Source organism: Cricetulus griseus, chromosome 3 (assembly GCF_003668045.3).
Source record: "Cricetulus griseus strain 17A/GY chromosome 3, alternate assembly CriGri-PICRH-1.0, whole genome shotgun sequence".
NCBI classification, from domain to species: domain Eukaryota; kingdom Metazoa; phylum Chordata; class Mammalia; order Rodentia; family Cricetidae; genus Cricetulus; species Cricetulus griseus.
Window position 1 is genome coordinate 69,918,220 of NC_048596.1, and position 27,947 is coordinate 69,946,166.

A 27,947-nucleotide genomic window follows, 5' to 3' on the forward strand; every position below is an offset into this window, starting at 1 on the left:
CTGCCTCTGCCTCCCGAGTGCTGGGATTAAAGGCATGCACCACCAACGCCCAGCCGAACACTCCCATTTCTGAGCATATATTCCACCACCAACCCACTATTTGACATCTTTCAATAAGCTGGCAAATTAGAATTGTCAAAACTAACAAGCTTTATTTATATTTATTTCACCTCTGAATGATATTACTTTCTTGTAAGAGAATCTATAATCTCCAAGTGTCTTACCTGAACATAAAAAGTTCGTGACGTTGTTACAATTTCAAACAGGTTGTCCCTCATCATTATGTCACTGTTATGAAAAACAATCATCCAGTTGTATGTAAATCACAGTTTGATGGTTTTTCTCTTTCACCTGTTTACTCAGTACCAAATATGTGTCAATAAATAAATGTTAGAGAGAAAACACTAATTTAACCAAACCAAATTAATTTTTCCCCAGGTTTGCATTCCAATTCACATGCTTTAAACAGCTCATTTAAAAAAGATTCACGAAGCAACTTTAGAGTCCAACTGTTTACAGTTCATTATTCAGCATGGCACAGCTGGTGCAACTCCTTGTGACAAACCGCTCTGCAGCACCTTGAAATACTAAAATACTTCCATCTGTTAAATTTCAAAAATTTCTCATATTAATTTTTCCTTTGCATTAATGAGCTACTTCTGAAATGTCATTTACAAATGAGTTGTTTCCTAATTTTAGTGTTCAAATAAAACATTGTGATATCTCACAGATTAAAAAACAAAATAAAACTGCAGCATATCTCAACCACAGTTAAAAATTCACACAAGAAGGGAGAAACACACCCTGTAAGCTCATGAACCAGGGGAGGTGTTGTTTTTCAAATTGTGCTGTGCCAGCATCAGGCAGTCCCTTACCTTTGCTTACACTCTTGGACTTTATGAACTTCTTTAAGTGGTATTACCCGCAGAGGTTCCTTTTCCTGGTAAAAAGCAAATAGATACAGGACATTTCATCTCAAGGGACAGCTATCTTATGTGGCGCTCAAGTAAATCTCAGACACAACTCTACCTTCTGAAACTTGCAGCAGCAAGACAGTTTGTTTTTATGTCCTAATACACATCGCTGTTTCAGTTTCTGGTCTCAGTGACAGTCACTAAGCAGTAGGCTTGGTTGTGGTGGACCATTAGGGCCAGTAGGTGCTCTACTTCCTCTTTTGGAATGTCATCTTGACATAGAAGGCACCATGTAGCAATCCCAGATTTGTTATTAGCCTGTGCACATGTATCTGAATATACTTCGGGAATGTCTGTAGGCAAGTTAAAGATGATGTATCTATACTAGGTACTTGTTTTTAACTTCTAAAATAGATTTTCCATGACCAAGGCATAATTATGAAGCCCAAATCTTGACATCCTTACAGTATGACCATAATCCACAGGCCACATTCTGATCTTACAAGTTTCCCCATGGGTATCCTTCATGGCAGAAGACAAGCTGACATATTTTCTGCTCAAGATTCAGTCTACAGCAGACTTGCTGCACTGTCCCTTCTCTTTGTCTGCTTTATGTCAGAGTAGCTACTTCTTTGGTCTTCTGTGATCTCATAGACCTGTAAAATGTCCACTTATTTCATAGACTGTCCTTGCCTGGATCTGCCAGATGTTTATTCGTCCTGATGTCTAGGCCACATGCTTCTAGAAGGAAACCATAGCAACTGACTACTTCTCAGCCATCCCTACCAGGAGATGCATGGTGTAGACTTGACCAATTGTTGGTGTAAGACTCATACTAGTCACTACCAAGACACGTGGAGCCTATGAAGTACTCGATTTTCCAACATAATTTTCCCACCAGTTTCACCAAATATTGAGGATTCTCACCTGAAATCATTACTGGCACAGTTGCCTGCCAAATGGTGATTTTTCTAACACCGCTCACACATATATCAATCTGGAGCTTGAAAAAAATCACTATTTCTTCTCCACTTATTCTCTCTGGGAACAGAGGATCTATGCTCTTTTCACTCAGCCACAGCCTGATGACTGATGAGAACTATCTGTGCAGTGCACATCTGTATTTCCCTAACCCTGAGTGACACTGAGAACTGTTACATACTTCTGGAGATTATTTTTATTGCTTAGTAGTGCTGAGGCTCTATCACAAGTCCTTGGATACTCTGGGTATGCATGCTTCCACTTAACTCCACACTCAGCCTAATTTCTTTATATATGAGTTGTTTGTATTTTCTGTTTCTTTTCCTACTAGATATTTTCCCTCAATTTTCTGTTTCTCTTTGAACCTTAAGACAATCACAAATTTACAAAAAGACTAAGAGCACGGTCACTTCAAGCTGAGCTGCTGCTCTAGTCTGCTATTCTAAAGTCCTAATGTTATGACCATCAAAGTCAGCAAGTGGCCTCCACACTGTCTTACAGGGTGAGAGTGCTCGCTTGCTGTCTCTCCTTTCCTTTAGTATGAAGATTACTCAGAATGAGGAACACAGAATCGTGCAGATTACAACAGTTATTTTGTAGACTGTCCCCTCCCCTGGATGTGGTTTCTGTCACCTGCTGACCAAACTCAGACTATCTACATGAGCAGCACAGAACTGGTGCTGTGTTCTTTTCATGCTATCATGTCAGGTGGTAAGTGGTTTCAACATCCTCACCACCAATGAAGTTCACTGAACCTGACCATTTGACAGAACCGGTCTCTGCCAGGCCTCTTCACTGTAAAGCTGTTCTCTTCCCTATGCACTCAAGTGTTTATTCACAGATTGGGTTCTCATTCCTATTTAGGCATCTTGTCCCTCATTGTAGTTACACGAACTCAGTCACCACTGAATTGCTGAGTTGTATCTACATGAACACAGGGATAGACAGGCTGTAATTTTATAATCAGTATGTATTTTGATACTCTCACTGTCCATAATCTAGTGAGAGAACTGTTTGCAAAGTTGTTCCTGGGTGATTACCATTTTCTCAACATGTTCTTGCTTTCTGACATAAGACATTCCAGGCTCATCTTGCATTTATTTCTTTTTCCCAGCTATAAAATCTGCTATTTCTCCATGGAGTCCAGGTTTCTTAAAGGGGAGGAGGAATGATCATTTTCTCAAGACATATTATATTTTACACTCATATGCATTCACATGAAGACATAATATTTACATCTGGTTCTATGTTTGTTGAGTTATATCAAGACAGTGTTGTTAGCGTGCCTACACTCAAATACAACGTGGAGCACACAAAAGTCCCACACTTTTGTAGAAGAGGCAGAGAATTTCATTAATTTATATAATAATCCATGTAAGATTCAGGACACCTGACTTTTTTTTTTTTTTTTTTTTTTTTTTTTTTAAGATTTATTTATACAGTGTTCTGTCTGCATGTGTCCCTGCAGGCCAGAAGAGGGCACCAGATCTCATTACAGATGGTTGTAAGCCATCATGTGGTTGCTGGGAATTGAACTCAGGACCTCTGGAAGAGCAGCCAGTGTTCTTAACTTCTGGGCCATCTCTCCAGCCCCCGACCACCTCACATCTTAAATAGTGTCAGGGGGGGGCGGGATAGAGAGAACTCAGTCTTTGATTCTGCCTTCAGAACATAACAAAGATATCTCAAATGAAATGGGAAAAGAAGGGCTAAGAAAAAGCATCGCAGAGAAGGCAGACATGTAGAGGACTGAAAGCTGCTTTTAGAGGATTCCTTTCACTGCCTCTCCCAATGCCCTTCTGACAGAGGTTTACATTTGGGGGGTGGTTATAATTTTAGACCCATCAAAATGGAATGCTTCCTTGAAGATATGGTAGTTTTTAAAAAAAAAAAAAAAACACATTAAAGAAATATGTGACTAACCAAATGTATTACAACCAAGTAGACTGAAATATAGATGCCCTCAAAACCAGAACTGGAATATCTGAAAAGCAAAACAGTATAAAAGCATACAATCGCTACAGTATAACTTGCCAAGCATATTTATAAAGTAACTGCATACCAGTTCAGATTTGAAGTAGCCTATTGTGTTTTCATCCAATTGAAAATATCTTCTCTTCCAGTTTTTCATCTATCAGAGAAGACACAGACATAGGCTTCAAAGAATGTCCAATGTTAATCATCCCTTAATCATTCAAAATCATTCAACCCACAATCAGAAATGCCAAGCTTGCAGAAACAACACACCCTCCCCAAGGTAAGTGGTAAATGGCACCTCTCCCATCAGGCCTTGAATGACAGTCTCAGTCTTAGGCAGCTCACTTTCAAGTTTATGAATGACTCTGGTATTTCAGATTTTTTTAAAAAAACTTTATTTTTATTTTATATGCATTGGTGTTTTGCTTGCATACATGTGTGAGGATGCCAGATCCCCTGGAACTGGAGTTACAGATAGTTGTGAATGACCAAACCCAGGTCCTCTGGAAGAGTAGTCTTAACTGCTGAGCCATCTCTCCAGACCCTCAGATTTTTTTAAAATTTATTTTATATGAACGAGTTCTCTATCTCCATGTATGACTGACTTTATGCCAGAAGAAGGCATCAGTCCCCTCTAAAGATGATTATGAGCCACCATACAATTGCTGGGAATTGAACTCAGGGTCTCTGGAAGAGCAGCCAGTGCTCTTAATTGCTGAGCCTGGTATTTCTCCAACAGTGGAAAAGAAAGAGAAGGTATTCCTTTCCCTTCTTGCCAGCCCAGCCTACAAAGTAAAGATTAGTTCAGGAAATGTCATTAACCTATCAGGTTTCTCTATTCACAACATGTATTTCAAGTATTTCATATATAACAGGTCAGGAATAAATACAAAATAAAACAAACCCATACAGAAAATGTTTAATACACTTTCATATGGATATTTATGTCAATTTTTTAGTACCCAAAAGTATCTGAAAATAGTGTTGGAGAGATGGCTCAGTGGTTAAGAATGCTCTTTCAAAAGACCCAGGTTCAATTCCCTAATACTCACACAGCAGCTCATAACTGTCTCTAAGTCCACTTCCAGGGGAATCCTACACTCTTGCTGGCCTCCACTAGCACAGCACACACATGGTACACAGATGCATATTTAAGTAAATATACATACACATAAAATAAAAATATCAAAAAATTAAGGAAAAATTTGTAAATGATTATTTTTTTAAAGAATTAGGAAAAAAAGAAAAATTAAAAAAAAAAAGAATTAGGACTACAGGTTACCTCCTTAAAAGCCTAATTAGCCTACAACTAAACCTCATAGCCTGGGGAATATTCTGCCTCCACCTATAGACAGCCTATCTTGAGAAACCTCTGGTCCCACCTTCCTTTCCCTGGGACCAATGATCCAATAGGCAAGAATGTTCCCAAGCGGAGCTGCCAGAAATTGGAGAACAATCAAGCAAAATTACCAGGAGAGTTTGAAGTATTTCTTTATTCACATTTTTTTCCTTTTGTTTTCAAATGTTCAAATGTTAACTTTATCTTCTCTTGAGATTCTCAAGATTTAGTTCATACAGAATAAACTTTAGAAAAGTTGATTAAAAAACAAACACACACACACACACACACACACACACAGACACAGACACACAGAGTTGGGTGGTAGTGCTGTAGCACACCTTTAACCCAGCACCCTGAAGGCAAAGAAAGACAGATCTCTGAGTTCAAGATCAGCAGCCTAGTCTACAGAGAATTCCAGGATAGCCAGGGCTACAGGGAAACCCTGTCTCAAAAAAATCAAAACAAACAAAGGCAAACAAAAAAGCCAAGTTTGCTATATGGCCCAAGCTAACCTAGAACTTTCTTTCCTGCCCTCCTCAGTCTCCCAAATACTAGGATTATAGGTGTAAACCACAGCACCTACTAGAAAAATATCTGGAGTCTTAGAAATAGTGGTAAATGTGTTTATCTTGTAGAAATCTCCTACACTGATAATGGGGACAACCTGGACTCACCTGTGGGCTTGTTTAGCACCTGGAGCTGTGCCAAAAGCTATCCCTCATTACCTCTTTCAAAAACCATAGACCAGAGGTTTAATAAAACAGTTTCTCAACCGGGCGTTGGTGGCACACGCCTTTAATCCTAGCACTCAGGAGGCAGAGGCAGAGGCAGGCAGATCTCTGTGAGTTTGAGACCAGCCTGGTCTCCAGAGTGAGTGCCAGCATAGGCTCCAAAGCTACACAGAGAAACCCTGTCTCGAAAAAAACCAAAAACAGTCTCTCATAAAACAAAACTGGGAGCCTGGGAGATTAAATAACCCAACCTCAGAGCTGTCCTCTGGAAGCCACTTGGTCTTGTACTTCCACTTCTCCTATGGTTCCACACCTAACGATTTCTGAAGGTGTGGGAAAATAACAGAACTTTCTGGGGGTTAAGATGGCTCAGCAGGTAAAGGCAGTTGCCTGAATTTGAACCTTGGAATCCAAGTGAAGGTGAAAAGAGAGAACTGACAAAGTTGTCTTCTGATTTCAAAACATAATGAATAGCACGCATGCTCCCTTCCCTCACCCACATACACACACACACACACACACACACACACACACACACACACACACACACAAATTGAAGTTTTTAATTAAAAAACAAATGAAAAAAACCCTTGTCATGAAGCTAAACTTAGGAAAGCTCACTGCAACTAAATGTTTGTGGAAATATGCATTAACTTACCCAAATGCCCAAAAGACCACGGAAATACTATGCTTTGTGATAAACATGGAGCAACCCCTCTCACCCTTCCCAGCAACAAACTGCTCTCCACTCTGGGCCTCTCAAAAATAAAGCATACAACTTGAATTACGACTTGCAAGCTTGCTGGCACATGACCATCCCAACTTCACAGGTATGGTTAAGCTACTCACCACTGCTCCTTGTTTCACACAATACCCAGCTTTGATAACTGCACTGTCTGGAGGTGGCTTAGGAGGAAAGTAAGGAAGATGGCTTTGTGACCGTTTCAAATTGTTTCGGTCAACAATTTCACCACATTCATTTACTTCTTCTTTCTAAAACAAAGTAAAAGAAATTATTTTTTTGCTTTAAAATATACTTTCATTTAACGTTATCTTAGAAAATCTTAAAATCTGTGACATTCAATCATGACTTTCTTGTCATTGATCAAACCACAAACATCCACTTCTATAGCCTGTCTTTAGTGCTTGTCCTTGGAGTGGGGCTTTTATACTGAAATAATTTATTAAACAGATTCGCAGGAAGTTAAAATAAATATAAAAAGTAGCTGAGGTCCTATATACACTTCAACCAAATTATTCCCAATGGGGAAGTGCGTATTTCCAGAGTACCAAGTATACATAAACTTTATTCAGATTCCAATAGTTATATAGTTTGTTCCTATGTAATACTACCACATGCAGCAGCTTGTTGTGGGATATTTGTACACTGTGTGAAGATATATTGCTGTGATTCATTTAATAAAGAGCTGAACAACCAACAGCTAGAGGGACATCTGGGCAGAGAGAGGAAGTAGGAGGAGATATCGAGGCACTGGGGAGATAACAGGAGATAGGAAACAGGAAGTGAAAGACAGGAGAGAGGTAATGACACGTGATAGAATGTAGATTAATATATATTTATTATATATTATAATATATAAATGGGTTAATTTAAGTAATAAGCGGCAGTTAGGAACAAGCCTAAGTAAACTACTTAGGCTGAGCTTTCATAACTAATCATAAGTCTCCATGTTGTCATTTGTGAGTTGGTGGTCCCCAACTACAAGCTGCACAACAATCGCTATAATCAACACAAAGAACTGCTTGCTGCCACAGGGTCTGCTTGTGATGATGCCCTTGTAGTACTCCTTTCACAGCCATTCATTTGTTCCCGACATTTTGAGAATATAAACTGAAGCCCATAGTAAGGATCTTTTGAGATTATTTTTTAAAACTGTCACTCAACTCTCTGAAGGCTCATCCAGGTGGCTCTTAGTGTCAACAGTTGATCAACTATGCTGCTATATCCAGTGCTGTGGATGTACCACCATACCATGCTACTGACCACCTCCCCAATTAACAGTATGTCTTATTTCCAGCTTCTGGCTACTAGGAATGAAACTATTATAAGTATCCATATACAGGTTTTTGTATGACCATAATTACCCACTTCTTTAGAATAAATGCCTAGGAGAATACATACTAGGCTGGAGAGTAATTACAAATTTACTCAAAGATGACAACAAGAAAACTACCACACTGAATTGTTTTTTTTTTTCCCCGAATGGATGAACTATTTTACTTATATCTCCACCAGCAATGGATGAGAGGCCCAAGCATCTCTGCTAAGGTATAATCATTCACTGTATCCTTAGTTCGAATTTCTTTCTACCGGCTACAAATGGCGACCATCTCTCCTAGTGCCTATTAATACATATTTCATTTGTGGGTGAAATGTCTGTTATGATTTCTGTCTACATTTAAGGATTTTTTTTTTTTTGGTTTGCTAATTATTGGGTTTTAAGAGTTTTGTTCCTGTAGATAAAAGTCCTTGGTTGGATAAGCAGCTTGTAAACTTTTCTTCTAGTCTATCTTTTTTGTTTGTTGGCTTTTTGTTTTTCAAGACAGGGTCTCTCTGTGTAGCCCTAGCTGTAGGAATTCACTCTGTAGGGATGCTGGCCTCTAACTCAGAGACCCACCTCCCTCTGCCTCACAAGTGTTGGGATTAAAGGTGTGCACCACCACAGCTGGCTAGTCTATCTTTCCTATTCATCTTCTGAGTAGGGCCTTTCACGAACAAGTATCTGAAATACAGATGTGCAGTTATCAGTCTTTTCCTTTTATGGATAACATGCCTGATGTCAACTCTAAAGGCCTAATCCTTGACCTGCAAAATTCTCCCATGCTCAATCCTAAAAGTACTAAGTTTTTATGGGTTGTTTTGTTTTGTTTTGTCTTTGTTTTTTAAGACAGTGTTTTTCTGTGTAGCTTTGGAGCTTGTCTTGGAACTAACTCTGTAGACCAGGCTGGCCTTGAACTCACAGAGACAGAGGCCTGCCTCTGTCTCCCAAGTACTGAGATTAAAGGCGTGGGTGCCACCACTGCCCAGGCCTATGTTTTGTTTTTTTTGTTTTTGTTTTTTTTTTTTAATTCAACTTTGGCAAAAAAAAAAAAAAGTAACTCTAAACTCTCCCTAGAACAGAGATTGGTGTTACTATATACCCTTTGCAAAACATAGAAAAAGATACTCAAGTCAGTTGATAGATGTTATCAGATTTCTTTCCACTAATCACACCAACCTGACACAAGGATTGAAAAAATATGATACCTGTTAAAATTATAATGGTCTAAGCCAGGTTGTGGTAACCCACACCTTTAATTCCCAGCAAGCCAGAAGCAGAGGCACAGGCAGAGGTAGGCAGATCTCTGAGTTTGAGGCCAGCCTGGCTACATAGAGAAACCCTGTCCCTGGTCAGATTGGGGGGGCAGTATTGGGAGGGGATCAAAACAACAAAGTCTTCTAAGATCAAAAGATAAAACTAATGAGAATATCCAACACTGGCAATAGCCATCACTTTAAATTCACAACTATTACTAATTTAATTTGTATTAAAAGTACATTTCCTCATTGGAGCCATACAGAAATTAGCATGGCCTCTGGGCAAGGACGACATGCAAATTTGTGAAGCATTCCATATTTTCTTTTTTAAGACAATACAGGGGTCATAGTAAACAATAAAGTTGAGATGAAAGGTTCTGCTATCACAGGTCCAGTTGCAAAGGAATGTGTAGACTTATGGCCCAGGATTGCATCCAACACAGGCAGCACTGCATAATTCTCCAGTGTATTTGTAATATATATTTATTAAAAAATAAAAAAGCGCATTTCCTCAATAGCAATATAAGAACTTAAGTGCATATAAAAGTTTCAAGTTCATTTTTTAAATTACATAAGTTTCTTTTTACTAATACCTAGGCACATCAGTACTTTTAAGACACAATCCAGCCAGAGTTGCAGTTGTCAGGTTGTAGGTAACAACACACACACACACACACACACACACACACACACACACGCACGCACTCACGCAGGTTTGAAAAAAATTACACATATTTACAGACTCTCACCCAGCATCTGTACTTTATCTTGGTGTAGACCTGTAACCTCAGCTGCTCAGAAAATGGGGAGGGGAAGGGTGGGGAGCGGAGCGGAGCCCTCCATTTGTCTATCAGTAGAAGCTTATAAATAACCACCACAGCAGAACTCTGTAGCCATTAAAAGTAATAGAGAATAACTTCTGATGACTGATGTGAGATATGCTGCTACAAAGTCTGACATGTAACTCTATCTCCACTTCTACAGGGAGAATACAAAGAATTCAACTCAGAGAAGGAAGAGTGATTCTCTCTGTAACTTCTGATCTTTTTTACAAAAAACATACAAAAGTTTGCAAAACACTTTCAGAACAGGAAACTAAATTAAAAGCTTTTGTAGTTAATAGACATTGAATTAATTCAGTAAAGGCATCCTGTTTCAGTTTTGTTGAAAATACAAGTATCAATATGCAGTCATGAGACCTACATTTAACAGAGCACTGATTTGTTACCTGAGTTGGAGTGATGATGGGAACACCACCAACAATATCAGTTCTGTAAGACACTTGCTTCTTGCCACAGTCACCCTGACGACTCAGGCTGTCAGAAGCCGGCTGTGAGTCTGACTGCTTTGGTACCTGGAAGAGTGAGATGGATTATCTATCATGCAACCAAAATTGCAGAATTGTATTTGCAACCCTCTCCATCATCACAGCATTTTCAACTGGCTGTCTGTAGATAACTAAAAAATAATAATCTATTTGCAATATTGTGATTCAAGATCTCAGATTGTTCTGGTCTGAGAACAGTTTAGACTATAGCCATCAACACCGACTGCTGTTGCATGTGCAGCCACTACTTCATACACTTCCTCCTTTCTCCCCTAGCCAACTCTCAGCACAGTTTGAGAAGGAAGCAGGACTTAGAGGCAGCAGGGAACACAGGTTGAGATCCCTGCTTTACTACATTCTAGTCAAGTTTGTGCAATAAAATGAAATAATCACAAACAGCATCAATTACATACTGAGTATGATTTAAAGGACATTTTATTTAGGAATCCTCACACAGTCTTTCAGAAATATTATCAACAATATGAATGACAAACACAAAGGTAATGGCATAAAAATGTTTAAAATTAAGTCATTTGCCATTTGCCCATCACCTATGAACTACAGAGAAACCACTAGCACTGTAGTCAAAGGCCCTACATGTACTAATGTGATTCCATCTAAGGCAGGGAATATACATAAGACATTACCCAGGAACATCACTAACACTCTAATTCCCAGGCTCCATCCCCAAAATGAGTCTCTGGAACATTTCCCTCAAACTGCTTTCAGAAGGAACAGGTGCTTTTGAGGGACAGTATTTCACAAATTACACTTCAAGAAACCCTGCTCCACACTATGCTCTTTTTTGTACATCACATCGCACTCGCCAGATTTGGAGAAGAGCTGGTGTACAATGCAGACAAGGGATTATTTACAAAGACACTCTTTTCAAAGTACTCAATAAGCATGGGTGGCGTGTATGAGAAAATCTCAATCCAAACGTACTGATGGACATTAACTGTTCATGAGTAAGAATGGCTTATATCTTAGGTAATGTCATTTTCTCCCACTGCCTCCCTTGTCAGGCTCTCTATTGGGCTGTGGCAGCACCCTCCAGCTTCAAATGAATACTCCAAATACAATATCAATCACTGGTGGAAACAGGAGGAATAGAGAAAGGGAGCCTGGCAGTGGTGGCGCACACCTTTAATCCCAGTGCTAGGGAGGCAGAGGCAGGTGAATCTCTTTCAAGGCCAGCCTGGTCTACAGTGAGTTCCAGGACAGCCATTGCTAAACAGAGAAACTTTACCTCGAAAAACCAAAACAGAGAGGGGGACGGTGGGAGGAAGAGGAAGGGGAAAGGAGGAGGGGAAGGGAAAGGAAAGAAAGGGGAGGGAAAGGAAGGAGGTGAGCCCTGAATGCCTGTAGGATTCTAAGAGGCTACACTCTTGAGTGCTTTTTAACAGTGATTGTAAAAGTGGACAAAGTGTTAGTTGTTGGCTAAAATTAAGATACCACACCCTAAAACAATTTGCAGATGAACTCTAGCACATTTTCTAGAATCACATAATTTATTTCAGTCATTCTACAAAGTGTGGACCTGTCAAATCACTGAAATTAGAAAAGAGCTGTAAGAGAATTGGAAGCTACAGAGCTGACCTGAGACGGCTGCTCTGTGGTGACCTGCAACAGGAGCAAGCAGTGGTATCTTCCAGGTAAGGGTTCTCCTACTTGTAAGGATTTCTAAAGACAAGTTTTTCATGGAAACTTAAATACACTAACTAATATATGCTGCTTTCCCCACTGGTCTTCCAGAAACATATTAACACAAAAATTCCTTTTCTGTGCAACTGACCCACTGGTGACAACCCTTATAATAAAGTCTATACAAGCACAACTGCCCCACTCAAACTGAAGATTACAATAGAAATTATCTATATTACAATTACCTTGTTTTCAAGAAAAGTGCAAGTTAAGTATCCAGATATAAAGTTATTCCCTTAGAATTTACAGAAAATTCTTAGTGAAAGTTGAGTCAAATCCAAACTCTAAGATAAAGAACCTCCACCCCAACATACACACCCCACCTTCAAATCAGACAACTGTTAATGAGCATCAAACAGCCACTCACAGGGCAGAGGACAAATGTCAGAAATTAAATATGCTCTATTATATTGCTTCTTCCCTGCTTTTTATGTAACTATTTCTTGGGAGGGGTCTGAATGTGTTCTTAGCAGGCATTTACTATGACCGCAATAGAACGTTCCAATATTAGAAAAGAAAATAATGACTAAGGAAGGAAGATATGAGCAAAACAGACATTCATGACTAAAATAAATAAAAAGCTACAGGCTTCTCAAAAGTTACAGGGGAAATGAAATTCGGCTAACAAGGAATGAGGGCAGAGCTGGAAAACAGAACCTAAAGTGTTTGACAAATTCTTTGGCAGCAAGACCTGCAGTCCTTCCATCTGACCTGGCTGGCTGGCAAAGGCTTGGTTAACACTGCAGGGCAACAAGGGCATTCTTTAGACCAATATTCAGTTATCATTTAAAAAAAAAAGTCCCTGTGGAGTTCTGTTTAAAAGCTAATGTAGACTTTTAAATTAGACATTATGGTGGAAAAAGACATTTTAGAAATAGTGAACTTCTGCTTAGGAAAAAGCTACGGGTAACTTCATCACTTTAAACCAGTAAGGATCAAGGAACCACTACACTGATGGTAGACAATTACACATTTGAGCGCACGTCCTTAAAAAATACTTTTTCTAATATTGACCTTTTAAAAATCTTTTTGTTGAGGAGAGGCTACCTTAAATGCCCTCCCCTGTAATGAGATTGATGACTGACTTATATGCCCTCCTATACCCTTCATTCAGCAGCTGGTGGAAGTAGAAGCAGACACCCACATCTAATCACTGAACTGAACTGGAATCCAGATGCAGAGAAGGACAAGTGATGAGCAAAGGGATCCAGACCTGGCTGTGAAACCCACAGAAACAGCTGACCTGAACAATGGGGGAGCTCTTGGTCCCCAGACTGATAGCTAGGAAACCAGCATGTAACTGATCCAGACCCCATGAACGTGGGTGTCAGTGGGGAGACCTCGGAAATCTTTTTTTTTTTTTTTTCCGAGACAGGGTTTCTCTGTGGCTTTGGAGGCTGTCCTGGAACTAGCTCTTGTAGACCAGGCTGGTCTCGAACTCAAAGATATCCATCTGCCTCTGCCTCCCCAGTGCTGGGATTAAAGCTGCGCGCCACCAATGCCCAACTGGAGACCTTGGAAATCTATGGGACCTCCTGTAGTAGATCAGTACTTATCCCTAGCATAGGTGTGGACTTTGGGAGCCCATCCCACATAGAGGGATACTCTCTGAGCCAAGACACATGGGGGCGGACCTAGGCCCTATTCCAAAGGATATGATAGACTCTGATGGACCCCCCCCACCATGGAAGGCCTCACCCTCCCTGGGGAGCAGAAAGGATATGTGATAGGTAGGGTTTTAGTTGGGGGGAGAGGGTTGGTAGGGGAGGAGGGGAGGGAGAGGGAACTGGGATTGACAGGTAAAACAATACTGTTTTTAATTCAAATTAAAAAAAATCTTTTTGTTTCTTCTTTAAATATTTAGGAGAGAATTTACAATGTACACAGGGGAGGTAAGGAAAGACAGACTATAGTTGTGAGGGGCAGTGCACTAAGGTGCAACTACTACAATTGGAACACTTAACTAATCACCAGGCTCTCGGCTACAATGCTCTAACAATGTGAGGTGAAACCATACTCTGGAATACTCCAATTTTAAATTTCTGAATGTTTTAAGTGTAGAGGTTACATATACATAGTACTTAGCAGACCACTAAATTATGGTCCATCAAAATGTCATTTGGACTGAAGAGGAAAGTAAAACTACACTGTACTAAAATGGAAGTATTAATCTTTCAAAGATCCTACATATAAATCATTAGCCATTTAGATATGAAATTAGACATATCACACACCAATATACTTAAATGTGCAAAATGCCCATGAGGTTTAAACTGGTAGGACCTTTAAAAAAAATTAACAAAATATCTATTTTTAACCTACCTACCTACCTCTCTCTCTCTCTCTCTCTCTCTCTCTCTCTCTCTCTCTCTCTCTCTCTCTTTCAAAATAGGGTTTCTCTGTGTAGCCCTGGCTACCCTGGAACTCACTCTGTAGACCAGGCTGGCCTCAAACTCACAGAGATCTGCTTGCCTCTGTCTCCCAAGTGCTGAGATTAAAAACATGTGCCACGGGGCTGGAGAGATGGCTTAGGGGTTAAGAGCACTGACTGTTCTTCCAGAAGTCCTGAGTTCAATTCCAGCAACCACATGGTAGCTCACAACCATCTGTAATGGGATCTGGTGCCCTCTTCTGGCATGCACTGTATACATGATAAATAAATCTTTAAAATAACAAAACAAACAAAAAAAAACAAACATGTTCCACCACCACCTGGATCACTTTTTTTTTTTTTTATGTGTATGGGTGTTTTACCTTCATGTCTGTGTACCACCTACATGCCTGATGCCTGTGCAGGCCAGAAGAAGGTACTATATCTCCCTGCACTGGAGTTATAGACAGTTGTGAGCAGTCATGTGGGTACAGGGAACCAAACCTCCTTTGCAAGAAGAGCCAGTGCTCTTGATCACTAAGCCATCTCTCTAACCCCAACAAAATACATCTTATTAAAGCCTGTGAATTCTCTCATTTTCCTATTTTTACCTAAAAATGACTCCAGTCAAATACCAATTCTATATTCACATCACTGTATTTATAATTACTGGTTATTTCTGTTTCTAAATATGAATTATAAAATCTTAGAAATCATTATCCAGATTTACCTAAAAACAATAAAAATGTCATATAAAATAAAGGTGCAGGATACCAAGAGCTAATGAAATATTACCAGTTTCTCCTGCCTGCTGAAAAGCTTGCAATGACATGAAGAACTATTTAGTCCCACGAATAAATGAGAGGAATTCAAGGCATTCCAACTTAGTAAAATGCTGAGAACATTCATTCCATTTTCCTTTAAATCACTAAAAGAAGCCAGTTCTGCTTATTATTGTAAACTGTGAAAAACAAATTCAGGAAAGTTCTACATATGGACTTCATAAGGACATCTTCCAGGTAGGGAATATTTATTACAAGCTCAACATGATCAGCTAAAACCTTATAAGAACATAAACTTCTGAATCTGCTCAAAATACTGCTATCCTGAAACTGCACAAGCCCAAAAATAACTTCTGCTTCACATAGAGTTCAGATGTGGTATGTGGGCGTTTTCTGTCATGTGGTAACAAGCTGTTCTGCTGCAAGACAAAAAACTTGACCTAACTAAGAACAGCCTTGGTTGGCCATCTTAACTGTGCTGCTGTGTGGCATAGACACAGAACATTCACTTTAGATGAGGACTATATGCATTGATTTTCCAGGAACATGCTCTTTGGCCAAGAGTAGATCAGAACTAGTAAATAACTATACTTCACTGAAAACAAACTTTAAATGATACAACCCCACACAGGAGGAGCTCCTTCCCAACCTATTCCAGGTAGCCAACTCTTTCTAAGGAAGAAAGGTACAGCAAGGCAGTCCATGAGCTCAGCAGCAGCAACAGCAACTTGCTCAGAAAAGTTTGGCAGACTTTAGGAAGGGGCTCTATGCTCAGTGTACTGCAGAATTTAGGGTCCAACAACCAACAGGCTTGCTTAGGGATTAAAATCTCCCATCTAAAGCCTGCCTACTGGTACAGTGTAAGTAGTCAGTAAGTACTGACTGATGTTCATTTTAACCAAACAGAAGAAACGAGTTGAATAGCTGTAGTATCAGCAGGTAGGGAAGAAATAGCAGGTCCTATAACTCCAGGGAAAAGGAGCTTAGAGCCTCAGACATCCCTAGAGCACACAGGCAGGACCCTCTGGTTTCCACAGCTCTTCAGACTCAATCTCTATACCTGTGCCCTCCCTTGTTCTCCCACACCCATCTTCTCCTTTGCCAGTCATGGCATAGAAATTGGGAATGCTTGTGACCATCCCCAGAGTAAATGGTCCAAAGCCTCTCATCCTACTCTAGACTTAAAACAAAACCACAATCAGCATGCACAGTGATGTGGGTCTTTACTAAGGACACAGAGAAAGGCATTCACAGGCTGACCGTCACCATGCACAAGAAAATGGCTCACATTCAGAACTTATCTTTTAAACCAAGCTTGAATATGCAACCTGATGGTAAGCTGAAGATATTAGACACATTTTAAAATGTAAAGATTACTTCTTTACTGTAAAGGGAAAATTTTAAATACATACTTACTGTAATTTTTATAGCTTTGTTCAATACATTTACCCACTCCACTAAGTCTTGCTGATCATTGGCTTGTAGGAAGTATTTTCTCATCCCTGCATTCATAACTGTCAAAAGAAGATGTATGAAATATAGTTGTTACCTCTAAATTATGTAGAGAACAGTTGCAAAAGTCTTAGCAGATTCAACACTGCAACTCTTGGATTTCACAAAACACACTGCTTTCATCACTGAGCTACACAGGCAAAACGCTTTCACGACCAGTTTTCATTAAATGCATATACTGAAAAATAGTCAGTTCTCCAATGATGTACACTTCAATCCCAGCACTTGGGAGGCAGAGGCAGGTAGATCTCTATGAGTTCAAGGCCAGCCTGGTCTACAGACTGAGTTCCAGGACAGCCAGGGCAGTTACACAGAGAAACACGATCTCAGAGAGAGAAAAAAAAAAAGAACATCACAATGAAACATCACTTGGGCATCTTCCTCCAATCTTTGGCCAGTATTTCTGTGTAATAATTTTCTTGACACAGACCTAAAGAGTCACAGTGAATTAACATTTAAAAATTCTGGTGGTGGTGGGGGGAGACGGGACGGACTGGAGACGGCTTGGCAGTTAAAAGCATTGGCTACACTTCCAGAGGAACTGTTCCAGTGGATCCAACACCCTCTTCTGGTCTCTGAGATCACTACATACAAGTGGTGCACAGACATACATGTCAGCAAAATACCAATACTAATAAAATAATTTTTAAAAGTATTTTTAAAAATTCTAATTTTTAAAAAATTTTGTTTTGGGCCAGGTACAGTGACACATGCCTTCCATCCCCGGACTCAGAAAGCAGAGGCCGGTGGATATCTTTGTATTCAATATCAGCCTATTCTACAAAGTAGTCCCTTGGCCAGCTAGAACCATATAGTGAGACCCTGTCTCAAACAAACAACAAAAAGAAAAAGAGAAGAGATGGCTCAGAGGTTAAGAGCATCATTGACTGTTCTTCCTGAGGTCCTCTGAGTTTAATTCCCAGCAACCACATGGTGGCTTGTAACCCTCTATAATGAGATCTGGTGCCCTCTTCTGGTGTGCAGGGATACATGCAGGCAGAACACTGTATGCATAATAAATAAATCTTTAAAAAAAAAAAAAAAGAGGGCTGGAGAGATAGCTCAGAGGTTAAGAGCACTGACTGCTCTTCCAGAGGTCCTGAGTTCAATTCCCAGCAACCACATGGTGGCTCACAACCATCCATTATGAGATCTGGTACCCTCTTCTGGTGTGCAGATATATATGGAAGCAGAGTGTTGTATTCATAATAAATAAATAAAATATTTAAAAAAAGAAAGAAAGAAAGAAAGAAAGAAAGAAAGAAAGAAAGAAAGAAAGAGAAACCTAACTTTTACATTAGAAAATTGTCTTCCCTAATACTGAATCCCTATACAGAAACTTCTTCCCAGTTGTATACATGAGGCCTCTAATGCCTTTCACCTGTACGGTTATCAGCACCTGTGCTACATGCACACCCCTTGCTTTAAAGTCTTTAAGCTGGGGGACTTAGAGTCTTAAATGTTATTTCATAGCTTCCTGGTAGCTGCTCTTCCACAGTCCAAGGCTATGTACTACCTCTTCCCTTCTCTCTCCTAGCCCTAGAGTAGAGCTGCTTCATGCTGCCTGCTGCCTCCAATGTCTGAGTCACTGCAACATCTCCACTGTGCTCTTTCTGTCTTCTGATATTTGTGAAAATAGAAAATAATCCCCTGTAACAACTACCTTTGGACTGAGAAATGCCTCAAATGGTATTTCATTCAAAGGACCCTAACTGATATGGCCCTCTATTAGCAACCTAATTAGTTGCTAATTAGTAGATAACTAGAACTTGTTTGAATTTGAATTTAATTATTGTGAAAATAAGTTTTATATGGGTATGAGCTTTGTTCTCTTGAGCTGCTCAGTTGTAATTTACTGATCTGCAGGAACTTTTCTATTAATCAGTTACTTTATCATAAGTGCATTCCCTGTGAATTCTCACTTTGCTCACAGTATCTTTGACAAAACAAATATTCTATCAGTTTTCCCTTTAATCTTGTAAACTTTGTGTACTTGAAAAACCTCCATAATTTAAGCATATAAATGTTTTTATTTTTAGCCCGATAATATTTTTAGCCCCAAAATAATATTTGTACTTAACTTTAAAGTTATTATTACACTTGAAGCCTTCAACAAAACAAAACAAAAAATTCTTTTTTCTTTTGAGACAGGGTTCATTATGTACCCTTGGCTGGCATCAAACACACAGAGATCCACCAGCCTCTACTTTCCGAGTGCTAGGATTAAAGGCATATTTTCTACGAAATTTGCAAATGTCCCCTAGGGGCTGAGACTATACACTTCATAAAGCACATCTTAAATTACACCTATTTATATCATATGCATTTGTTTAGAAAATCAAATACTATTGTAGGAGCTAAGGCATCTGAATAGCCACACTATTGAAATTGTTCAAATATAAAATCAACTTCCAAGGTCAGCCATGGTGACACATACTTTTAATACTAGCACTCTGGAAGGCAGAGGTAGGCCTACCTCTGTGAGTTCCAGGCCAGCCCAGTCTACACAGTGTGTTCTAGGACAGACAAGGCTACAGAGTGAGAGCCTGTCTCAAAACCAACCAAAAACAAAAAACAAAACAAAAAAAAACAAAAAAAAAAAAAAAAACTTCCAAAAGTCTCCACTACAACATTGAATTAATGTACTAGCACTTACTTGAATATGACTAAGAGAAGAAGGAAATGAAAACCCTCAAGGGAAAAGAAAAGTTATTTCTCAATCACACAGGACTTTGAAATTGGACCTGAGAACAAGCTACTCTAAACCAGAACTCCCTAGACTAAGTTGAAGATCACAGAAGTCAAAGTATATCTTATGAAGTGCTACAGAAAAATTCATCTGAAAAGTAAAAAAGTATAATACGACGGGCGGTGGTGGCACACGCCTTTAGTCCCAACACTCGGGAGACAGAGACAGGTGGATCTCTGTGAGTTCAAGACCAGCTTGGTCTACAAGAGCTAGTTCCAGAACAGTCTCCAAAGCCACAAAGAAAGCCTGTCTCGAACCCCCCCCCCCAAAAAAAAACCTTTAACACACCATTATTGTACTTTTGTATGTTTCTAGAACAGTGGTTCTCAACCTGTGGGTCATGATCCCCTTGTGGAGTTGAACAATCCCATCACAGGAGTCACCTAAGGCCACTGGAAAACACAGATATTTAATTATAATTCATAACTGTAGCAAAATTACAGTTATGAAGTAACAAGGAAAATAATTTTATGGCTGGGGGTCACCACAACATGAGGAACTGTATTAAAGGGTGGCAGCATTAGGAAGGGTGAGAATGACTAGACAATTAACTTCAGCATAACTAGGAGCTAGGACACTGCATCTATCTACAAACAGCTTCCATTGTTAACATCCAGCAGTCAGTTCAGTATGCATTCAGACCTTGTCCAGCACTGGCTCAATGGTGACTTCCTCCCCAAAATATTGTTTGGGGCATCAGCTCAGCACACTGAAGAGATTTACAATCTAAGTATTTGGAGCTGGAGAAATTGCTCAGTTCTTCCAGAGGACACAGTCCAACTCCAGCACCCATGTGACCCAGGGAAATCTGCCAGGCACCACCAGGCACGCACCTGGTACCCAGACACACAGGCAAGCAAAACACCCATACATATAAAATAAAATAGTAAGTTTAAAAATAAATATAATAAAATAAATAAAGTCGAACAGTGTACTACAACAGGGGGCACAAAGCAAATGTATAATACACATACTTCTAAATGAATACTATTTATATAAGGGCCCTTTTGAAGGAAAAAAAAGAGGCCAACATAACTAAACTAAAAAGACTCCTTGCAGTTTGAGATGTAGCTACCTCAGTATTTGCCTACCATATACAGGCTCTGGGTTTCATCTCTAGTCCCCAACCCCCAGAACTAAAAACTAAAACAAACAAACAAATAACAAAACTCTTGGTATAACTTGTGGTTTGAATAAAAACTTGCAAGCTTTTATTTTATGGCAAGAGGGGCAAAGAGACATCTGCTATAAACTAAGAAGCCAGAAATCACCAAAGCTGATAAATTTATGCTGAGCTCCTGAGCACTGTCTAGTCTGAATCTTGCTCTCCTCAACTATAAATCAGCAATGTCACAGTCCTTTCCCAGAGAAAAAGTGACAATGCATGTGAAGAATGGACACAACAATCCTCTCTATCATTGCCCTCAGATTTCCAAAGTGTGAATTACTGGAAAGTGGTGTGCATGCAATGCAGGGGAGGGAGCAGACAGGGAAAGGGAGAAACAGCTGTGAATACCACACACAGAAAGCTAGGACACCTCTGGGTTTCCAAGCTTTCTAAACAAGAGTGTCATATGAACCTAAGTCCTCAGGGGCTTGTCTGCTTCCTGCCTTTTCATCTGAGTACATTTTTACTCAAATCTTTACAACAGAGCAAATAAAACAAATGCATAAAAACTACAGTACAGATATTAGTGTAACTGCAGCAATACACTCTTCTGATGCAGGACTAAATGGCCATGGGTCAAGTGTGGCCACAGATCTGGAGGTGATAAGGCATGCCCAAGGTCCTTTCTCACTTCCCTGGTTTTCTCTCCCACTCTTTATTATTACTATTACTACTTTATTTTTATTGTTTTGAAAGTAGCTCAGTAGGTCCAGGCTGGTGTCTTAGAACCTATGATCCTCTTGAAATGCTGAGATTACAAGTTTATAAGTGAGATTGCCATATCAATTTCTCTATTACCCCTTTTTAACTTTTTGCTGTTTTTGCTTTTTTTTTTTTTTTTTTTTTTTAAGTTAGCCAAGTGGTAGTGGCGAATGTCTTTAATCCCAGCATTAGGGAGGTCGAAGCAGGCAGATAGAAATTGAAGCCAGCCTGGTCTACGGAGTTCCAGGCCAGCCTAGGGTACAGAGAAACCCTAAACCCTGTCTGGGGGTGGGGAGCGGGTGGGGGGGGGTTCCTCCTGAGTTTTCACTACTTGCTTCTTTTTCTGTTTGATAATTCTTCTCAAATACTAAGTAATTTGGACTGTCTGTTACTATTTTAAAAGAGGGATAAGAAGGCTAGTTGTACCCTCTTGGGCTGTGAGGTCGGTCCTAGCGGAAATATCCAGATGTCAGTACCATTCCTCAGTCCTTGAGTGTATTCTGGCTCTACCCACCTAATGCTGGCTGCAGCTGGCTGCAGGTTCCCTGGGGCTGTGTAGGACAGGGCTCTGTTCAGTATTCAGATTCTCCTTTAATCCTCCTTTTCAGTTTCACACCTCATTCCTTCCCTTCTCTGGGATTAGTGTTAGTTTCTATTTCTGGACACACCACACATCCCATTCCCTGCTGGGCTGGGGGAAGGGTGGCTGCCCACAAGAGCCAGATGGAGATAGAGACTAGAATTTTTTTTAAAGACATCCAAAGAACCTGTTTTCAGTCCCCCTTCACTGTTGCTTCCCCCACCCCCAAACAGGGCCCATTACCTAAGCCTATTAGAGAGAGATGGGGCAGAGCACTGAAATGGTTAGCTCTTCACTGGCCTCTTTCTCTGATCTGCAAAGTGAGCTGCTATTTGTCCATCTGCTTCCATATTTATACACCAAGGGCCACCTGCTCATGTATCCTACCCTTTATCAAAGATAAGGTTTGAGTGTTTGTGTTAGAACCCCGGAAAACTCAAGTATCCGGGGTCCCAGGCCACGTTCTCGGTCACCCCAATCACCAGGCGGATTCGAGAGCTTGCTGCAAACTGCACGAGGCTTTATTGTAATTTAACGAGCTAACCCCATGTTAGCTCGGGTCTTTCACCCACCCGCCATGGCGGATAGCTAGAAAAGACAGTTTGAAGCCGCTGCGTACAGATCTTTATAGGGCAGCGTAAGGGGCGTGTCTAGGGGTATGCACAGGCTCACGATTGGTGTGCCTCCAAGCTTGGAGGGCTTGCCCTGTATTGATTGGTCAACTGGTTGTTATGGCCCATAGGCCCTCCCAGGGTGGTTGCTATGCTCTTTACGTCATTGCTGTGCGCTTGTCCGTAAAGCACAGCGCCACCAGCTAACTTCCGATTGGCTCCTTGTCACGAGACAGGCATCTGACCTCTAAGTGACCAAGGTAGGTTTATGGCAAGCACGTGTTCGGCTGTTATGGCTGCCAAAAGGGAAGCCGGTTCCTTCACTTGTTCCCTCTGTTTCAGGGAAATTAAAGATATCCTGCCACTTAGAATAAAGTTGGAGGTTCTAGTATCTCTCTCTGAAGGCAACTATCTTATGAATCTCTTCTCTATTACTGCCAGATGCAGAGGACTATAGAAAGATGAACAAGAGGCTCATTTTACTCTTTGATTCCAACTAAAATCACCTACTCTTACTAGGCCCAATAACTATGAATGTTGAGCTTATTTCTTTATACTATGCCCTCAAACTATCAAAGGGGATTTTTTTCTTAAGTGTTAAAAATATGTGCATTTGAGCCGGGCGTTGGTGGGGCACGCCTTTAATCCCAGCACTCGGGAGGCAGAGGCAGGCGGATCTCTGTGAGTTCAAGGCCAGCCTGGTCTACAGAGCGAGTGCCAGGATAGCCTCCAAAGCCACAGAGAAACCCTGTCTCGAAAAACAAAACAACAGAAAAAAGAATATGTGCATCCCTTTGAAGGGACCAGGCCCCATTTCGGTAGCCATGACAGTAACATGTGCTCGCTATGACCTTGTCTTAGTCATTAGAAGTTAGTTAGGTGCCTGCCTCGTGACAAGGAACCAATCAGAAGTTAGCTGGTGGCGCTATGCTTTATGACCCTGGGTGTACTTTACGGACAAGCACACAGCAATGACACACAGAGCATAGCATAGCAACCACGCTGGGAGGGCCTATGGGCCATAACAACTAGTTGGCCAATCAACACAGGGCAAGCCCTCCAAGCCTGGAAGGCACACCAATCCTGAGCCTGTGCGTACCCCTAGACATCTACAAGATCTCCCTACAAGATCTCTCCGGAGCCCCTTGGAGCTGTCTTTTGTAGCCAACCATCATGGTGGGTGGACAAAAGACCCAAGCTAACATGGGGTTAGCTCGTTAAATTACAATAAAGCTTCATGCAGTTTGCAGCAAGCTCTCGAATCTGCCTGGTGATTGGGGGTGACCTCAGTTGTGGCCTGGGACCCCGGATACCTGAGTTTTCTGGGGGTCTAACACCTTTAGTCCCAGCACTCGGGAAGCAGAAACAGGAAGATCTCTGTGAGTTCAAGATCTCTGGTCTTCAAAGAGAGTTCCAGGACAGTCTCCAAACTACAGAGAAACACTCTCGGAAAAACCAAAAATAAATAAGAATATGTGCATTTGGGCTGGAGGTGTATTTAACTCAGGGGTAGAGCATTTGCCTAGTATGCCCAAGTCCTAGGTTCACTATCCGGCACTACAAAATAAGTATGTGATCATATATTCTAACAGAATTCTCTGTTAGCCCTAATATCTTTTGATTCCAAGGCTCTGAAGCATTCTCTTATTTAGTAACTGAAATAATGTATAACTTTTACAAAGCTTTCTTAGTAATGACAAACACACTAGCAACTAACTTCAGGCTGTTCATAATGGCTTTTCTTACTGGACACATGTGGCTGCTATCAGATATTGCTCTGAACACCAATCTGCGGGAGAAAGCCACCCTCTACACACAAAAGAAAGCAAAGAACATTAACTTTGCCTCCAAAAGTACCCTTTTTAACTTCAATGTAAAACAGTCCCCCTTTTATACCAGTTGGTCTTAATTTCTGTCCCTTCCCACTTTAACAGACTAACAGGGCATCAATTTTCTCAGTTTGACCTACCACTCATTCTTTAACACACTCCAAATTTCTCCATATATTAATGCACATTAATTGTAAAAGCTAAGTACCAATGTGCCACTCTGTCCACTCTCCCTGACTCCTCTCTTGCTCCATGTTTTAGTTACTTGCATCACTGCTATAACAAAATATCTGACAGAAGCAATTTAAGGAATATCGATCACAGTTCCAGGTGATACAGCCCATTGTGGCAGGAAAGGTAGCAGGATGAGGAGGTGACAGATCACATTGCATCAATAGTCAGGAAGCAGAGAATGATGAATGTGCTCTGCTCACTTCCTCTTCAAGCCCATGTATGGTAGGACTCACGTTTAGGATGGATCTTCCCACCTCTGCTGATCTAATCTAGAAACTCCCATACAGAAGTGTTTAGAGGGTTGTTTTTATGATGATTCTAAATTCCCTAAATTGACAATCAAGATTAGGCATCACATCCCAGCATCCTGTTCCACACTGTTCCACAGAAAGGAAGGTTCTCTTCTCCTTTCCTGACCCTTTCTACTTTCAGGTCATTTTTACCTCTAATTTCCACATATAAGAAAAAAAAGTCACTTCTGAGCATATGCCTAAAGGAAATGAAATCATCTTACAAAAGAGACACCCGCAAACCCACATTAGCACGATTTGTAATAGTCACGATATGGAACCTGCCTGGGTGGATGCCAAATCTCCAAGTCTCTACCTTTCCTTCTAATGTTCTTCTAGCTTCTCTCACCTCAATTAGCTCCATCCCAGTTTAAGGCCTTAAGTACAGTAGTTCAAAAGTCATATGACTGACTCATCTATCTGCTTAACTCCCATGCATGGAGCCAGCACCTTCATTCATCTCAGGTCTGCTTCAGGCACTCTTTAACTTTCTTCCCTTTTTCAAAATAAGGAGATTCATTGCTTGTTAACATTCCAAACCTTGACTTCTGCCTCCAGTATCTGCCTTCAATTTCCTACATCACATCCTCCACCCCTGCAAACTTCTGCCCATGAGGTCTTCTTACTGGTGGTAAAAAGTGGTCAGCGATTTACTTGGCTCGCAGCATGGAGTGTCCTCATCCATGATGGCACCCTTGACTCTATATACCCTCTATCTAATAAATGCTGGAATGACACCGATGGCTTAACGGCAGGTATTGTATCTGTCTATAAGCTAGCTTGAGATACTTAAGGCACCAATACTCCTTACTCTCCCACAGGCCAAGGTGTCCTAGGCATTCACTAAGCACTTGCTCAGTTTAAGTAACATCCTCAATTCCTCCTGCCTCCAAGTTGTGAATCTCTCATTCCCTTGGCAAAAGACCAAGTCTTTTGCATTATTTATGTGGTCAATAGAGAAAGTAAGGTAGAGTTAAAAACTACCCGAACTACTGCTGGATGAGATCCTAACAGTTACACATGAATGTGGGGAGGTTATGACTAGGATCTGATGAGGAAAAGCACTTGGGGTTGGAAGCTAGGGTCAAAGTTTTATTCCCTCACCTGAATATGGCTGTAAAGGAATTTCCTATAGATTCATTAAGCCGTAAGTTTGTTTCTTGTGACTGTATTACTTTATAATATATCAGCCTAATTTAAAATAATAAACAGGGCTAGTAAAACAGCTCAACAGGTAAAGGCACTTGGTACCAAGCCTGATGGCCTTTGTTCAATCCCTTGAACCCACATGGTGGAAGAAGAGAACTGACTTCTGTAAGTTATTCTCTAATCTCCACGAGTGCTCTCACACACACACACACACACACACACACACACACTTTTTAAAAGAACTAAGAGGAGGTTGATGGAATGATATAATTTAGAAAATTTAAAAATATAAATATGGCTACTTACCAAAACAGAACTCTGCCTTTGGCCTTAACTTAGTTGCATCGCTAACCTAATAAGAAAAAGAGGTCTGAGTAACTCCTTATTCACATGCTACAACATTCAGTTTCAAATACTATATAATCTGCCACATGCACAATTTCCCACTTAGCATACCAATCTGAAATTAAAATTAAAAACAACCTAAAGATAGCAAATTAGATACAGAATCTGGGTCCCAATTGTAATATAAGACAAATGATATTTCCACATTTTCTTTGAATAAACTTTTTTTCCAGGAAATGTGAAAAAGTTGAAAGTGTACCTGTAGGCGTTGTCACATATATACTTTTTTTATTATTATTATGTATACAGTCTTCTGCCTGCATGCCAGCAGAGGGCACCAGATCTCATTCAAGGTAATTGTGAGCTACCATGTGGTTGCTGGGAATTGAACTCAGGACCTCTGAAAGAGCAGTCAGTGCTCTTAACCACTGAGCCATCTCTCCAGCCCCCCACACATATACTTTTATAACATAACCTACAACATGCTCTCAATGAATACAGAAACTATGGATATCCCAAACTTATTTCTATGTTAGCAGCTGATTATAAGCAAACATGGTAGACTGCAAGCTTGTTGATCTAAAGTCCAAAACTCCAGAAGGTCTTAATCTCTTTGGGAAGTCAATATGGCACTCAATCTCCTCTGATTCTAGGGTTATTAAATGCAGAACAGCTCATCTCATAAGGTGAAAGAACTAGTCACAGTACATCAGCAGTGTGCCCTCAGAATCCTATTCATGACCTCTGCTGGACTGTTCCCAATGACATGACTCATATTTTGTACTTCAAAATGAATTTTAGTCTGGGGTTCCTGACAAATTTCAACTACAAATTCACAGCCCAGTCACGATGAAGTTTGTTCATAGAATTCATTTTAGGGAAAAATAGCATGCTTAATGTAGGGCAATAAAATTGTACAATCCAAACTACAGTAAACTATAGGACAGAGTTGAAGGAGAGGCACTGCACAAAAAGGGTTACACTTTAACTAGGAGTAGTAAAGTGGGAGACATTGGCCACTCCCTGCCTGCTTCACTAAGCTAACTAACCCTTAATTTCAAGAACAATTTCCCATTTTAAAAAACATAAGGCAGCAAATGAGATACATGTCACTGGGTAGCACTCCATTCTCAGCAGTTTATTACAACTAGTCCTTCTCATATCATTGTTGACAGTGAAAAGCACTTGGCAGTATGTTTATATCATAGTGTACATGTACTATAGGCAACAAGGAAAATGGGGGTCAAAGTTCATTCTTACAATGGAATCCTACTTCTCCCAATAACCATCTCTACAGAAGGCAGGCTGCAAGCTACTCTAAAAAATATTT

General features: G+C 40.4%; 1 protein-coding gene and 1 pseudogene across 6 annotated transcripts in view; one reads left to right on the forward strand and one right to left on the reverse strand.

Moving 5' to 3' along the window:
• Plekha1 (pleckstrin homology domain containing A1) overlaps window positions 1-27,947 on the reverse strand; it is a 54,015-nt gene that overhangs the window by 7,683 nt on the left and 18,385 nt on the right. For 5 of the 6 annotated variants that reach the window (XM_027404401.2, XM_027404404.2, XM_027404403.2 and 2 more), the window contains exons 4-10: window positions 26,579-26,624; window positions 16,865-16,962; window positions 10,493-10,618; window positions 6,795-6,938; window positions 3,958-4,026; window positions 876-940; window positions 225-288 (exon numbers count right to left, since the gene is read on the reverse strand). In XM_027404401.2, coding sequence (XP_027260202.1) covers window positions 225-288; window positions 876-940; window positions 3,958-4,026; window positions 6,795-6,938; window positions 10,493-10,618; window positions 16,865-16,962; window positions 26,579-26,624 — 612 coding nt within the window. The remainder of the gene's footprint in view (window positions 1-224; window positions 289-875; window positions 941-3,957; window positions 4,027-6,794; window positions 6,939-10,492; window positions 10,619-16,864; window positions 16,963-26,578; window positions 26,625-27,947) is intronic. The other variant, XM_035442162.1, reaches the window with a different exon arrangement.
• Window positions 9,487-9,587, forward strand: LOC113830958 (annotated as a pseudogene).